This window comes from Aquarana catesbeiana, linkage group LG07 (genome assembly GCF_042186555.1).
Source record: "Aquarana catesbeiana isolate 2022-GZ linkage group LG07, ASM4218655v1, whole genome shotgun sequence".
Classification (NCBI taxonomy): Eukaryota; Metazoa; Chordata; class Amphibia; order Anura; family Ranidae; genus Aquarana; species Aquarana catesbeiana.
The window spans coordinates 336,155,878-336,171,508 of NC_133330.1; the positions used below are offsets into that span (position 1 = coordinate 336,155,878).

General features: G+C 44.8%; 1 protein-coding gene across 1 annotated transcript in view; it reads left to right on the plus strand.

The window, feature by feature from the left end:
- CFAP57 (cilia and flagella associated protein 57) overlaps positions 1-15,631 on the plus strand; it is a 72,603-nt gene that overhangs the window by 39,981 nt on the left and 16,991 nt on the right. The window contains exons 15-17 of the mRNA XM_073593896.1: positions 4,023-4,213; positions 8,421-8,594; positions 10,687-10,845. Of these exons, the coding sequence (XP_073449997.1) occupies positions 4,023-4,213; positions 8,421-8,594; positions 10,687-10,845 (524 nt within the window). The remainder of the gene's footprint in view (positions 1-4,022; positions 4,214-8,420; positions 8,595-10,686; positions 10,846-15,631) is intronic.

The window sequence follows — 15,631 nt, forward strand, 5'->3', positions numbered from 1 at the left end:
GCAATATGAAAAGTAGAGACATTTATTGAGGAAGATACAAGAAACTTACATGGGCAGTGCAGACTTTGTTCCCTTCAAAGATACGACTTCCATTGGGGTGACTGTACCTTCATTTATGGATCATAGCTGCAGACCCACGATTCATCTCCGGTTATGACCTTCTTGAGGAAATTTGGTTCATTGGTAGCATTTTGAAGCAAGTCATTAGTAACTGCAGCACGATGTTCCTTCTTCTCTGGTATTAGAAGCTGCGGAATGAATTTTGCCATGTCGCATTTCATGCCAAGATCCTGTGTCAAAATCTCAGTAGTCTTTGGAATCCCCATGTAGGAAAGTGCAGTCTGTATTTCTCACTGTAAGCGCTGCTTGACCGAAGCGGAAATGCAGAAGGGGAGGGAGTTGTGAAGAAGTCGATTCCTCTATGACTTCCTGCGGGCATAGGGAGACAGCTGTATGATTGGACGCTGGCGCCCCACGTGGCCTCTGCTGCCAACTTGGGTGAGGGCAGAGCCTATTTAAAGCTGATGTCCATGTTTCATGTCACTTTAAATAGTTTGCTTGGACCAAGCTGGCCCAAATGAACTATTTGCTTCACTAAGTGCTGCAGTGTCTCTAAGCACTATATGTACTGCATGTAACTTCAGCTACATACAGTACACAGCGCTGAGTTCCTGTCTCACGCCAGGAACAAAACCGAGTCTGGTTGAGCAGCACTCAGACATTCATAGGCAGCTTTGTATTCCGTGAATGAATACAAAGCTTCCTCTGATTGGCTGAGTGGAAGGTGCTGATGACGTCACGCTCTCAGACTTGGTCCCTCTCAGACTCTGCTCCTGTTTGTGGTGGCTCTGGTTGGATGTGTCTATCCTCCAGGCTTGAACCGTGCATTGCTGGGACTTTCTCAATATACTGTTCTCATCCACCTCGGCCTCTAGTGTATTCTTTGCCGCTGGCCCACCACGCAGCTCCTCGCCCACACTCAGATCAGCTTCTAGTTCTCACAAAGTCAGTCACCGATCTTTGTTGATTGCAGGAAAATTGAATCCGGAACATGGATCACTTCCAAAAGATTCTGGACCATATTTAAAGCGTTTGTGCCACACTTTTATTTGCATTGCACTTATTGCATCGTCCCAGAAAGACTTCTGAATCACCCGAATAGTTTCCGTGGAGGAATGTCCGAACTTAACACAACATTTGATGCAGATTAGTTGCTCTACTCACTCAGGCATTTTGAATGCAAGGTCCACACAATACACATGCTCACTCAACACCATCTAGCGCCCCCTCTGACTATTACAGTGAAGTCATCATTTTTCAAGCATGCGCATTCCAGTCCACTCTCCTTGGTTGCCAGGTTACATCGATGTCGTGCAATCTATTCTCATTATATTAACAGTGGCTGGACTTTTTCCGGACAGACCTCGTACATTGCTATAGTAGTGTACCGGTACATAGAAAGATCTACACTTATACATCAATTAGGGATAGTTTTGGTAATTTCTTTGGTGTATTAAGAGCTAAACTCTGGGCAAGCAACTAAATATGTGACATATGTACATAAAACCAACTGTTTTACCTGCCAAAGGATTTTCTATTACAGTTTTAGTCTGTAGAAGGAATACAATTGTGTCCTCTCTCCACCTTCAGCCAGCTTTTCAGGCAGTGTGCAGCAGCTGAGTGATGAGGTCATCCCTCTGGTCACTCTGCTCTCTTCTGCTATCAGCATGTTCCTTTTCAATACAGTTGCATGAAGCAGAACTGATTGGCTCCCAGTTCTCCCTTTTCCTTTACGTTTATTAGAATATGAAAGTGGAATTCCAGGCAAAACATAGCTAGTCTTAAAAATGTCCCCTCCCGCCTCCTAACACCTATGCTGACTAACCTGTGTAAGAAATATGTCTGGTCATGTGACCTCCCCTGTGTGAGCCAGTGGCAGCTGCAGAGGAGAAGAGAGATTGCTTGACAACCAGTGGTGGCCTGTCCATTAGGGGGGCCCAGGCGCCACGCACTCTATCCACGCCACCCCCTATATGAATAATGGATAGATTCATGTATAGTATGAATCTATCCACGGCTGCCATAGCCACTCCCTATGAGTTACAGCGGCGGGGGTGTTTTTTTAAGCACCTGATTTGAGCCATAGGCTCTAATAGGCTTCAAAATAGGGTGGGCCTCGGAGTGCAGAGCATTGCGCCATGAGCCCACCCAGGTGTTACAAGAGCCAATGAATATTGGCTCTTGTAACACTAATCCTCAATCGGACTAATCAAAAGCAGGTCCATTTTCCGATTGGCCAAAAAGAGAAGACTATTGGCCGCCGAGGAGGAGGGAGGAAATGGAAGTCGCCGATGCCCGTGGAGAGCAGAGGAAGGGAAAGTTGCCGCCGAGCAAGGAAAGCCGCTGGTGAAGTGCTGCAAAGATGGGGTAAGTGCACCAGACCCGCCTGCCAACCGACCGACCAACCCGGGGGATGGGGGGGGGGGGGGGGCTGATGCTGTTTGCTGCCCCCCCCAAAAAAATTACCACCGGCCGCCACTGTTGACAATGCTTGAAATCCTGGGAGTGCTGATGTCACCCTAGGCTCCCATGGCCCATCCATTGTTGCCACTCCCTCCTCTCCCCTGCAGCCACTGCTGGATGATACAGGGGGCTCAGATCACATACACCAGAGCAACCTAAAAATAGGTAAGTGTATAGATCTGTATTACAAAAGATAGTTAGCATAGGTGTTAAGAGAGGGAGAGAGCATTTTTAAAACTAGTTAGGTTTTGGATGGAATTCTACTAATAGTTACATAGTAGGTGAGGTTGAAAAAAGACACAAGTCCACGTGTCTTATTAAACTTCCTTCCACGAAAAAGTTTTATCCCTATTGTGGGGTCACCAGTCCGGTATTTATAAATTGTAATCATATCCCCTCTTAAGTGTCTCTTCTCCAGAGAGAATAAGTTCAGTGCTCACAACCTTTCCTCATAACTAAGATCCTCCAGACCCTTTATTAGCTTTGTTGCCCTTCTTTGTACTCGCTCCATTTCCAGTACATCCTTCCTGAGGACTGGTGCCCAGAACTGGACAGCATACTCTAGGTGCAGCCGGACCAGAGTCTTGTAGAGCGGGAGAATTATCATTTTTATCTCTGGAGTTAATCCCCTTTGTAATGCCAATATTCTGTTTGCTTTGTTAGCAGCAGCTTGGCATTGCATGCCATTGCTGAGCCTATCATCTACTAGGACCCCCAGGTCCTTCTCCATCCTAGATTCCCCCAGAGGTTCTCCCCCCAGTCTATAGATTGCATTCATATTTTTGCCACCCAAATGCATTATTTTACATTTTTCTACATTAAACCTCATTTGCCATGTAGTCGCCCACCCCATTAATTTGTTCAGATCTTTTTACAAGGTTTCCACATCCTGCGGAGAAGTTATTGCCCTGCTTAGCTTAGTATCGTCTGCAAATACAGAGATTGAACTGTTTATCCCATCCTCCAGATCGTTTATGAACAAATTAAATAGGATTGGTCCCAGCACAGAACCCTGGGGAACCCCACTACCCACCCCTGACCATTCCGAGTACTCCCCATTTATCACCACCCTCTGAACTTGTAGCCAGTTTTCAATCCATGTACTCACCCTATGGTCCATGCCAACGGACCTTACTTTGTACAGTAAACGTTTATGGGGAACTGTGTCAAATGCTTTTGCAAAATCCAGATACACCACGTCTACGGGCCTTCCTTTATCTAGATGGCAACTCACCTCCTCATAGAAGGTTAGTAGATTGGTTTGGCAAAAAAATGATCATAATTACATAAATAATGTAAAAAAATAATTCTAAATATCGATAGATTTAGTATAATAAGGCAATGCAAAGAGCAATAAAAATATGTAAAGTGCAGCAACCCATCAATGCCATCAGATTGCACTTGTCAGTTTAGAGCAGCTTGGGCAATAAAGGTCATTTATGATTGGTTGCTTGTATTCCATGACTGTTTTTTTCATTCTTCTTATTCTACATCTCCAGAGACGACCAATAACCAGAAGCTGCTGCTGGAGTATGAAAAGTACCAGGAGCTGCAGGTGAAGTCCCAGCGGATGCAGGAGGAAGATGAGCGTCAGTTGCATGAACTGGAGGAAAGTAAGAGCCAGGCTCTAGAAGAACTGACTGAGTACTACGAAACTAAACTGCATGACAAGGTGACCCAGCTGCAGCAGGTAAGATCGGCAGAGCAGGGCACTTCATTATGGTTCTGTAGTAGAGAGGACAACGCCACAGTGCAAACTCTCACTTTGACTCCAGTAATGCGGTGCTGTAGAAATATACCCCCCAAGCACCCCATAGATGATTCAGTTCCCCTATCCACACATTAGAGGTGGATGGGGGGATCATTCCTGCTGACCCATAGTGTTCTGAGGGAGGGGAGACTTCCCTTCTGTCAGAATACACTGATCAGTGCTGCTGGCTACAGCTGGCAGAGCTGATCGAATGGCATTTATCCAACAGGCTGGTCATACAGAAGTTGATCAGAAGCCTGGAAAAATGTCTGACAGCCACACTGTACTGCAAACCAACCTTCAACCCAACTTACCTGACTTTACCTGACTAGTCACCTCTTGATATTGTTGATAATCATAGTTACATAGTGGGTGAGGTTGAAAAAAGACACAAGTCCAACCTATGTGTGTGATTATATGTCAGTATTACATTGTATATTCCTGTATGTTTCGGTCGTTCAGGTGCTTATCTAATAGTTTCTTGAAACTGTCGATGCTCCCCGCTGAGACCACCGCCTGTGGAAGGGAATTCCACATCCTTGCTGCTCTTAGAGCCCTTTCACACTGGGGCGGTTTGCAGGCGTTATTGCGCTAAAAATACCGCCTGCAAACTGACCCAAAACAGCCGCTGCTGTTTGTTCAGTGTGAAAGCCCGAGGGCTTTCACACTGAAGCGGTGCGCTGGCAGGAGAAGAAAAAAACTCCTGCAAGCCGCATCTTTGGAGCGGTGAAGGAGCGGTGTATTCACCGCTCCTAAACTGCTCCTGCCCATTGACATCAATGGGGCAGCGCGGCAATACCGCAGCAATACCGCAGATATAGCCGCGCTATGCAAGCGGTTTTAACCCTTTTTCGGCCGCCAGCGGGGGTTAAAACCGCACCGCTAGCGGCCGAATACCGCCGCAAAAATGACGGTAAAACAGCGCTAAAAATAGCGCTGTTTTACCGCCGACGCCCCCACCGCCCCAGTGTGAAAGGGGTCTTACAGTAAAGAACCCTCTACGTAGTTTAAGGCTAAACCTGTTTTATTCTAATTTTAATGAATGGCCGTGTGTATTAAACTCCCTTCTGCGAAAAAGTTTTATCCCTATTGTGGGGTCACCAGTACAGTATTTGTAAATTGAAATCATATCCCCTCTCAAGTGTCTCTTCTCCAGAGAGAATAAGTTCAGTGCTCGCAACCTTTCCTCATACTAAGATCCTCCAGACCCTTTATTAGCTTTGTTGCCCTTCTTTGTACTCGCTCCATTTCCAGTACATCCTTCCTGAGGACTGGTGCCCAGAACTGGACAGCATACTCCAGGTGCGGCCGGACCAGAGTCTTGTAGAGCGGGAGAATTATCGTTTTATCTCTGGAGTTGATCCCCTTTTTAATGCCAATATTCTGTTTGCTTTGTTAGCAGCAGCTTGGCATTGCTGAGCCTATCATCTACTAGGACCCCCAGGTCCTTTTCAATCCTAGATTCCTAGATCATAACACCTGATTTACTGAGTTGTTTTTATATGTTCTAGTATGGTTTTTTGATCTATCCTTTTCATCGACTATCTCAGATGATCTCTCGCTGGGCAAACCAGCAGTACTTGTATCACTACCTGGGGCATACACTATATTGTCAAAAGTATTGGGACACCTGCCTTTACACTCACATGAACTTTAATGGCATCCCAATCTTAGTCCGTAGGGTTCAATATTGAGTTGTCCCACCCTTTGCAGCTATAACAGCTTCAACTCTTCTGGGAAGGCCGTCCACAAGGTTTAGGAGTGTGTCTTTGGGAATGTTTGATCACTCTTCCAGAAGCTCATTTGTGAGGTCAGGAACTGATGTTGGATGAGGTCAGGACTCTGTGCAGGTCAGTCAAGTTTCTCCACCCCAAACTCACTCATCCATGTCCCAATAATTTTGGCAATATAGTGTTGATGAGCAAGTTTTGGGTTGGAGGAACTTGACTGGCCTGCACAGAGTCCTGACCTCAACCCAATGGAACACCTTTGGGATGAGAGTGTAGACTAGGAGCCAGGCCTTCTAATCCAACATCAGTGCCTGACCTCACGCGCTTCTGGAAGAATGGTCAAACATTCCCATAGACACACTCCTAAACCTTGTGGACGGCCTTTCCAGAAGAGTTAAAGCTGTTATAGCTGCAAAGGGTGGGGCCAACTCCATACTGAACCCTACGGACTAATGCCCCGTACACACGGTCGGATTTTCCGACGGAAAATGTGTGATAGGACCTTGTTGTGGATATTCCGACCGTGTGTGGGCTCCATCACACATTTTCCATCGGATTTTCCGAAACACAAAGTTTGAGAGCAGGCTATAAAATTTTCCGACAACAAAATCCGTTGTCGGAAATTCCGATCGTGTGTACACAAATCCGACGGACAAAGTGCCACGCATGCTCAGAATAAAAAAAGAGATGAAAGCTATTGGCCACTGCCCCGTTTATAGTCCCGACGTACGTGTTTTACGTCACCGCGTTCAGAACGATCGGATTTTCCGACAACTTTGTGTGACCGTGTGTATGCAAGACAAGTTTGAGCCAACATCCGTCAGAAAAAATCCTAGGCTTTTGTTGTCGGAATGTCCGAACAAAGTCCGACCGTGTGTACGGGGCATGAGACTGGGATGTCATTAAATTTCATGTGCGTGTAAAGGCAGGCGTCCTAATACTTTTGGTAATGTATGTTTTTAAAGTTAAACAGCGGTACTATACATAGCACATGTATTACATAAATAATTCTGCCGGTACAGTTCATAGATGGGCAACAATTATCATGGCACGATGCTTGCATTATGTATACAGAAAATTTTTCAGAATTTTTTTTTGAAAATTTTTTCTACACCAATGTCCACTTCTTCGAGAGAGATAGTTGTTGTATCAAAAGGTCAATCTCTGCTTAGATAAGCATAATTATTACAACAGTACGTTCAAAAAACACCATAATTATGTAAATATAACCGTGCCAGCATACATGATTAAAACAGTTGGTCATGGCTTTGCCAAATGTATAGCCATTGCTGCCATGTCCCCAGGGCAGTGTATATAGGGGGGAACCACCGGTCCTCCTATATGTGGCCCAGATCAGCAGGGGGGCCGAGGCAGCAGGGTGAATCAGATGTGGGCAGGGAGGGTGATCAGTGCAGCGGGTGGGGCAATTACTTGAACCAATCCCATGTATGGCTCTCTCTGCAGCTGCTAAATGCTGGCTTCTTCTCCTCTCTCTTCTGCCAGCTTTCACCTGCTGCATAGAGAGCCATACAGGGGATAGGTTCCAGTAATTGCCCCAAGCCCCCAGTCACAGTGATTACCCTCCCTGTGCACCATACATTTCCCCCTGCTGCCCAGGCCAGCCTGTGATCCCACTCCCACCCCCGCAGTGCTGCCAACTTCCCTCCTCTCCTTCCCACTGGCAACTGCAAGCACACAATAGGATCCTTCAGGATGGAGAGTGGGGAAAGGTCTAGTAAATATGTCATATTTACCAGCCTCTTCCTTTCCCGAATGAACACAATGAGTGACTGATACTGATCACTCACTGTGTTTATTCATAACTGAAGAAAATAAACTGTGCTTTTTTGGTGGTGGTGGCGGTGGGGGGGCCTGTCAGGTTGGCTGTATGGGGCCCCATGGTTTTAACAGCAGCCCTGCATGTCCCCATGTTGTTGGTGCTAGCAGAAAAAGAGATATAGAAGTGGGGTGGTACTAGTGGGGCAATCAAGTATATGGTATATGAAAGAAGTCATCTGGCTACAATGTACATATGTAACCCCAGCTTTAGTTCACTGAGGAATTTTTTTTCAAGGCTTTGTGAGGGGAGTAAAGCTTACACCAGGCATTCCCAACCAGGGTTCTTTCAGAAGTTCCTTGAGCTGTGTCTGATTGACCTCTGATTTCATGGTGCCTGCATAGTTCCAGGTCCAACATCACTTGGCAGTCAGTGGCACGACTCCAATGATGGTTTTAGAGGTATTTAAGGGGGCATTCTTCCTACTGATCACCAATGTAAGGAGCATTTTTCTCATTGACCCCTAATTTATTGGGTTTAGCAGAGCTTCCTTGAGACCTGAAAATTATTTGAAGGGTTCCTCTAGGGTTCAAAGGTTGAGAAAGGCTGCCTTCACCCAATGTCATATCTGTCTTACCAGACCCAGGATGAAGCCCGACAACACCACAGAGAGTTTGAAGAGACAAAGAAGCAGATAGAGGAGGACGCAGACCGAGAGATCCAAGATGTAAAAATAAAATATGAGCGTCGTCTACGGGAGGAGAGAGAAACCGCACTACGACTGAAGGGGGAGAATGGGATTATGAGGAAGAAGGTGACCCCCAAAAAATAAATTTTTTGCTTTCCTTTTATTGCTTCCTTCATTCATCTCTTCATTTCTTCCTTTCTTCATTTATTTTTCTTCCTTGTATTGTTCTCTAATCATTCTGTAGTCCAAGAAAAGAACTAGCACTGTTTGAGATAACACAGGAAGTGTGCAGAGGACACAGGACAGCTTTGAATTTCTAAAAAATCAACAAGTTTTTTGATTGCATCCGAGCCCACCTTACCAAAGCATGAGCAGATATCTCAGTCTGCTTTCCCCCCTCCTCCATGATGTAACTGATGGCCATACACTGCTTAAAGTAGAACTATATGCAAAATATTTTTTTTTTTTCATTTTGGATAGAGCAAGGGAGGGCTATGACCCCTGTCAAAAATGTTTTCGCCGTCTGTATCGCATTGGGGAGATTTGCCTTCACTTCCTGTCCCATAGCCAAAACAGGAAGTGGGAGGAAATCCCTACAAATTAAGGGAATTTCTTGGGGAACCCTAGGTCACCAGAACTAGTGTACCCATTTGAAGATTTCCCCTCCATTACTTTTCTGAGGACAACTCAAACTTTGCTGCTGATTTTAGGGCATGCTGCTGAACGCGTTCTAGCAGTTCCCTGTATGCCCTTTCCAGGTGCTAAGGTCTTTCCTTAGCAAATATTCCAAATCAGGTTTAAGCTCTGAGACCCCTGCGAGACCAAGCAATAGCCTCTCTGTATTCTCGCAGGTCCTCAAGGGTAGATTCCCCTTCATCTCCAAGCCATCTGTAAAGCTCTCCCACAGCAATCCAGGGCCGCCAAAGTCCTATCCCTCCGGAGAGCATTCTGTTGTCTCCCCTAAATATTCCTGCTCTGCATGCTCTGGGCCCCCTGCCCAAAGTGTCTCCCATCACAATGGGGAAATCCAATTAATTCAATCAATTAATTCACAATGGGTCATATGAAGCCCCTTGCTATCCTTTATCCAGACCTTGAGACACTATTCCTGCCACTGACAACGACGGGGCACTATTCCTCCCATTGATATCAATGATGGGGCACTATTCCCCCACTAACACCAACGATGGGGCACTATTGCTTCCCTCTGACACAAATGAAGGGCCAGTGGCGGCACTACCAGCACTTGCGACCGGGCCCTGGTATTCCGCCACTGTCGAGGGGGCCCCAGCAGGGTTGCTGGCTGCAGGGCTCTGAGCTGAGAGTGTCTCTCTCATACTCTCATACAGCCCAGAGCCTGCACTGACATTTCCCTCTCCCCCCTCCCTCGCATAGATGGGATAGGAGAGAGCCAATCTGCTCCTTCTCCTCCCACCCCTCATCTCCTGTGTGAAATGCCAGAAGTGTGAAGATAAGCAGCTGAGTTTGATCATTCAGCTCCTGAGCTTCCAGCGGTGCATGCACAATAGGAGAGCGGTGGGAGGAGAAGGAGCAGATCGGCTCTCTTCTCTCCCATCCATGCGAGGGAGCCTCCAAGGGAAGAGAGAGAGGGAACTGTCAGTGCAGGCTATGAGCTGTATGAGCAAGATGCTTTCAGCTCAGAATCCTGCTGAGGAGGCACTAATAGGCAGCACTGATGGGCACTGATAGGCGACGCTGATGGGCACTGATAGGTGACATTTATGAGTGATAATAAATGGTACAAATAGGCACTGATGGGCACTAATAGGGGGTACTAATAGGCTGCACTTATGGGGATGCACTGATAACAAGCAAGTCTGTTTACATGTGATCAGCTGCTCACATGGTAAAGGGCCGCTGTGATTGGTCCTTTACCGTGATCTATGATCAGCTGTGTCCATGGACGCCCTCCCAGAACTAGAATCTTGGGGCTTGGATGAAAGGGGGGGTTTAGGGGGCCCTGAAAGGTTCTAGTTACGCCTCTGGATGGGACACTATTCCTACCACTGACACCAGTGATGAAGCACAATTCCTTCAACTGACACCAATGATAGGGCACTATTCCAGCCAAAATTAATATCGCAATACAGTATCATAAATATAAGGAGAGCCCCCTTTATTGCCTATTGTGTATTCTGGATTCTCATTATATTTCATTTGGATAATCAGTCTTATGTGTGGCCTGTCCCCTGTATAGTTCAGCAGCCTGCAGAAGGACATCGAGGAACGTGCCGCAGACATTGAGAAAATGAGGCTGGAACAACAGAAGCTGCAGGGGGTGATCAAATCTCTAGAGAAGGACATCCAGGGTCTGAAGAGAGAAATCCAGGAGAGGGATGAGACCATCCAGGACAAGGTGAGACCCCCGTCACACACAGCTACCTGACTGTACAGATTTCACCCATGACAACTTCCCATACGTAATAAAATTGGATCTTTTAGTAACTTATAGCTATATACTGCAGAGGTGCTTGCTGGGCATGTTCTATTAACTCTATGTAGCCTCAGCTACAGTGGCGGCTGGTGCTAAACTTTTTGGGGGAGGCGGCAAACAAAACCCCCCCCACCCCCACCCCCAGGGTCGGCACTCACCCCTCCACCGCTGCAGCTTCCCCGGTTTCTCCTCTCGGCCAACCCGGCCTTCTTTAGATCCGCCTCTTCTACTGATTGACCGGCAGGGGAAGCCAGAAACCAATAGCGCATATAGATTTGCTAGTGTCACAAGTGGGTGGGTTCTGCGCCCCGAACCCAACCCTTTTCAAGCCAATTAGAGCCTCAGGCTCTAATCATGTGCTTGGAAAAAAAAAAAAAGCCATGGAAAGCTATGAGTCCGGCACCCCACATGCAAATTTGGGGGTGGGGGAGGCCTAGGGGCGGCGCCCCTGCGCCCCTAATGGCCTGCCTGCTACTGCTCAGCTGTATACAGTATACAGCACTATGCTCCATCAGTGAGTCTTCCCATCTCACTGAACACTGCCCAACCATTCACAGGAAGCTTTGTATTCTATGAACGAATACAAAGCTTCCTCTGATTGGCTCAGGCAGAGATCGTGATGCTATCTGCCTGCCTCTCCACCTCCAATATATCACAATATACAATAACCGTATCATTTTGTAGAACAGCTCCACCTTTTATCATTAAAACACCATCATTCAGCTCTAGGTAGTGACTACTCCTTGGCTGTGATGATCTCATCAGTCTGTTGCAGGCAGGAGTAAGCATTTCCTCAGTCTCCTCCCCCCAGTGATCAGTCTGCAACATTGTAACTTTGTAGCAAGTCACAAGGTGAGAGGCGGCAACAGGGCCATCGTTAATATCGACTGGACCCTGGGGAAACATTTTCTTGGGCCCCCTCTTCCATGCAATTTCGCTCTCCACATGCGTTGAGACATGCAATAAATGACAGCTAGACAAATCAGTTTACTGAACCAGATCAGGCAGCAATTGCAATTGGTTGCCAGAGGTTACAGTGTATCATTACCGCTCACTGACTGGCTGCTAGAGGTTACAGCACACATTATGGCTCACTGTTTATTTTCTAGAAGTTGCAGCACATGAATTCTGCTTGTTGATTGGTTACTATAGATTACTGTACATCAATACTGCTCACTGATTAATTGCTAGAGGTTACTGGAATCTATACCACTCACTAATTGGTTGCTAGAAGTTACCGAACATTATTACTGCTCACTGATTGGTTCCTAGAGGTTACTGCATAGCCTTACCGCTGAATGATTGGTTGCAAGAGGTTGGTGCACCGCATTACTGCTCACTGATTGGTTGCTAAAGGTTACAGCACATCATCTCCTCACTGCCTGCACACCATGGACTGGGGAGGTGAGGGGACCATCAATAGACAGAAAACTCCTAGGACTCCTGGGATCAGTGACAATGCTGGGGGGTTGGTGGGATCAGTGGCAGTGATGGGGGGGATGGGATTAGTTAAGAGGCAGTACACTGTGGCAAATTCTGAATCATGTAGAGCAAAGCTGAAAATCTTTGGCAAGTATATAGTGAGGAATTCTTCCAATGTAATAGGGAATTTACAATGACCACCAATGTGAGGGTGAATTTTCACTGACTACCATGTAACAGGGATTTTACACCACCCACCAATAGAAAAGAGGGATTTCTACACTGACTGTAATTAAAGCATTTACACCAACCACCAGTGTAAGGGGGAATATGCAATGACCTTAATGTATGGAAGAATTTGCACTGACAACCATTGTCGAGGAGATTTGTACTGACTACCAATGTAAGGTGACACTTCTACACCGACTACCAATGTTAGAGGGTATTTACACTGACCACCAATGTAAAGGGGGATTTACACTGACCACCAGTGTAAAGGCAGTTCTGCACTTACCACCAATGTAAAGGGAAATGTACACTGATCACCAATATTATGAAGAATTTACACTAACAACCAATGTAATGGGGGATTTTACATCAACGGCCAATAAAGGGGGATTTCTACACAAAAGAATTCTATTCTTTTCTATTATATTATACTCTTTTCTCTTCTATTCAAATTCAAATCTATTCTTTTTGAAATTCAAATTTTGGAAAATGGTTATATTGTTATATTCTTTCTATTCGATTCTTTTCTATTGTTTATGCTATTCTATTATTTTATATTTCTATCCTATTCTATTCTTTTCTTTTCTATTTTAGTCAGTTCTATTTTTTTATTGTCTATTTTATTCTAATTTATTCTTTTCTATTCTATGCAAATTCTAAATTATTCTATTCAAATTTTGGGAAACGGTTATATGTAATCTATTTTATTGTTTTTTAAATTCTATTATTTTATTTTATATTCTATTATTTTCTATTCTAATCTTTTCTTTTCTATTCTATTCAAATTTTAATTTATTCTATTGGAGTTTCAGAAAACGGTTATATTCTTTCTATTCCATTCTGTTCTTTTTTTATAGTCTATTTTTTATTTTCTATTATATTCTATTCTTTTCTATTCTGTTTGAATTTGAATCTATTCTATTTGAAATTCGAATTTCAAAAACAGTTATATTGTTCTATTCTTTCTATTCTATTCGAATTTGGGTTTATTCTATTCAAATTTCGGAAGACGGTTGTATTCTTTCTATTTTCATTCTATTCTCTTTGAAATTAGAATTTTAGAAGATGGTTATATTTTTTCTATTCTTTTCTGTTTATGTATCTATTCTATTCCTTTTTTCTATTCTATTCCTTTTATTCTATTTTTTTTCTATTCTTTTATTTTCTATTCTGTTCTGTTTAACTCCATTATTTTCCATTATTTAACTTTCTATTTTCTAAATTAGAATTTGATTAGAAAATGATTTGAATTTGATTAGAAAACTTTTCGAATTCAAAATTCGACGGAAATTTTGTTTTGTTATTTCGTTACTATTGTAATTCGGAAATTCGGATACATCTGAATTTCCAAATAGCGAAAACTTTGTCCGAATTTCAATTTGGAACAAAACGAACCGCATGTTTAATACTAAAGGAAGCAGCTATCACCAAAAATGCATAAATACACCAACCTGTGCTATTGTCTGGGGAGTACTATAAAATGTGTGGGAGGCATTATATCTACTCAGCATACTGTCCTTGACATTAAAAATATATCTGTTGCTGGTTCACTTTATGGGGGGCATCTAAAAAAAAATTTACATTGCTAATGCCCAGTGAGTTTTTCTAATTATAATTAGCAACACCTAGTGGCCAAATGTGGTATTATCCATTTTAAATCGATTAAATTCAACCAGCACAAGAAATAGCCTATTGCATTACTTTTTTTCCCTGTTTGCACAGAACTAATGTACAGTGCCTTGAAAAAGTATTCTTGAAATTTTCCACATTTTAAAATGTATTTTATTGGGATTTTATGTGATAGACCAACACAAAGTGGCACATAATTGTGAAGTGGAAGGAAAATGATCAATGGTTTTCAACATTTTTTACAAATAAATATGTGAAAAGTGTGGGGGGGTACATTTTTTATGGCGCCCCCCGGAGTCAATACTTTGTAGAACCGCCTTTCACTGCAATTACAGCTGCAAGTCTTTTTGGGGATGTCTCTACCAGCTTTGCACAGATTCTCAATTGGATTTAGGTCTGGTGACTGGGCCATTCTAAAACATGAATAAGCTTTGATCTAAACCATTCCATTGTAGCTCTGGCTGTATGTTTCGGGTCGTTGTCCTGCTGGAAGGTGAACCTCCGCCCCAGTCTCAAGTCTTTGGCAGACTCTAACAGGTTTTCTTCTAAGATTGTCCTGTATTTGGCTCCATCCATCTTCCCATCAACTCTGACCGGCTTCCCTGTCCCTGCTGAAGAAAAGCATCCCCACCACATGATGCTGCCACCACCATGTTTCACGGTGGGGATGGTGTGTTCAGGGTGATGTGCAGTGTTAGTTTTCCACAACACATAGCGTTTTGCTTTTAGGTCAAAAAGTTCAATGTTAGTCTCATCTGACCAGATCACCTTCTTCCACATGTTTGCTGTGTCCTCCACATGACTTCTCCCAAACTGCAAACAGGACTTCTTATGACTTTCTTCTTGTCACTCTTCCATAAAGGACAGATTTGTGGAGAACATGACTAATAGTTGTCCTGTGGACAGATTCTCCCACCTGAGCTGTGAATCTCTGCAGCTCCTCCAGAGTTACCATGGACCTCTTGGCTCTTCTCTGATGAATGTTCTCCTTGCCCGGCCGGTCAGTTTAGGTGGACGGCCATGTCTTGGTAAGTTTCCAGTTGTGCCATACTCTTTCCATTTTCGGATGATGGATTATACAGTCAGGGCCAGTGTTGGACTATTTCATTCCCAAGGCAAGGCTGACCCCCCCCCCCCCTCCCCCCGGCCTGGGTGGCACTAATCTTGTCCATGGTGCTGGTGACTACAACAGGGAACAGGGTCAGACAGCAGACTCACCGGGCAGGATAGTTTCACCTAGCATCTGGAGACCTGATAGTGCCCGCCTCGTCCCATCCGACTCCCCACTGTCGTCCTCTGCCTCCTCAGCTGTCCCCGCCAGACATTCTTCGGCCCCTCCTGTTTCCCGGCCAGGCTAGAGGGGAAGTCAGCGGCTGTGGCTGTGCCCCCTAGGCAGCGATGCGCCCTAGGCACTGGCCCTGTGAACAGT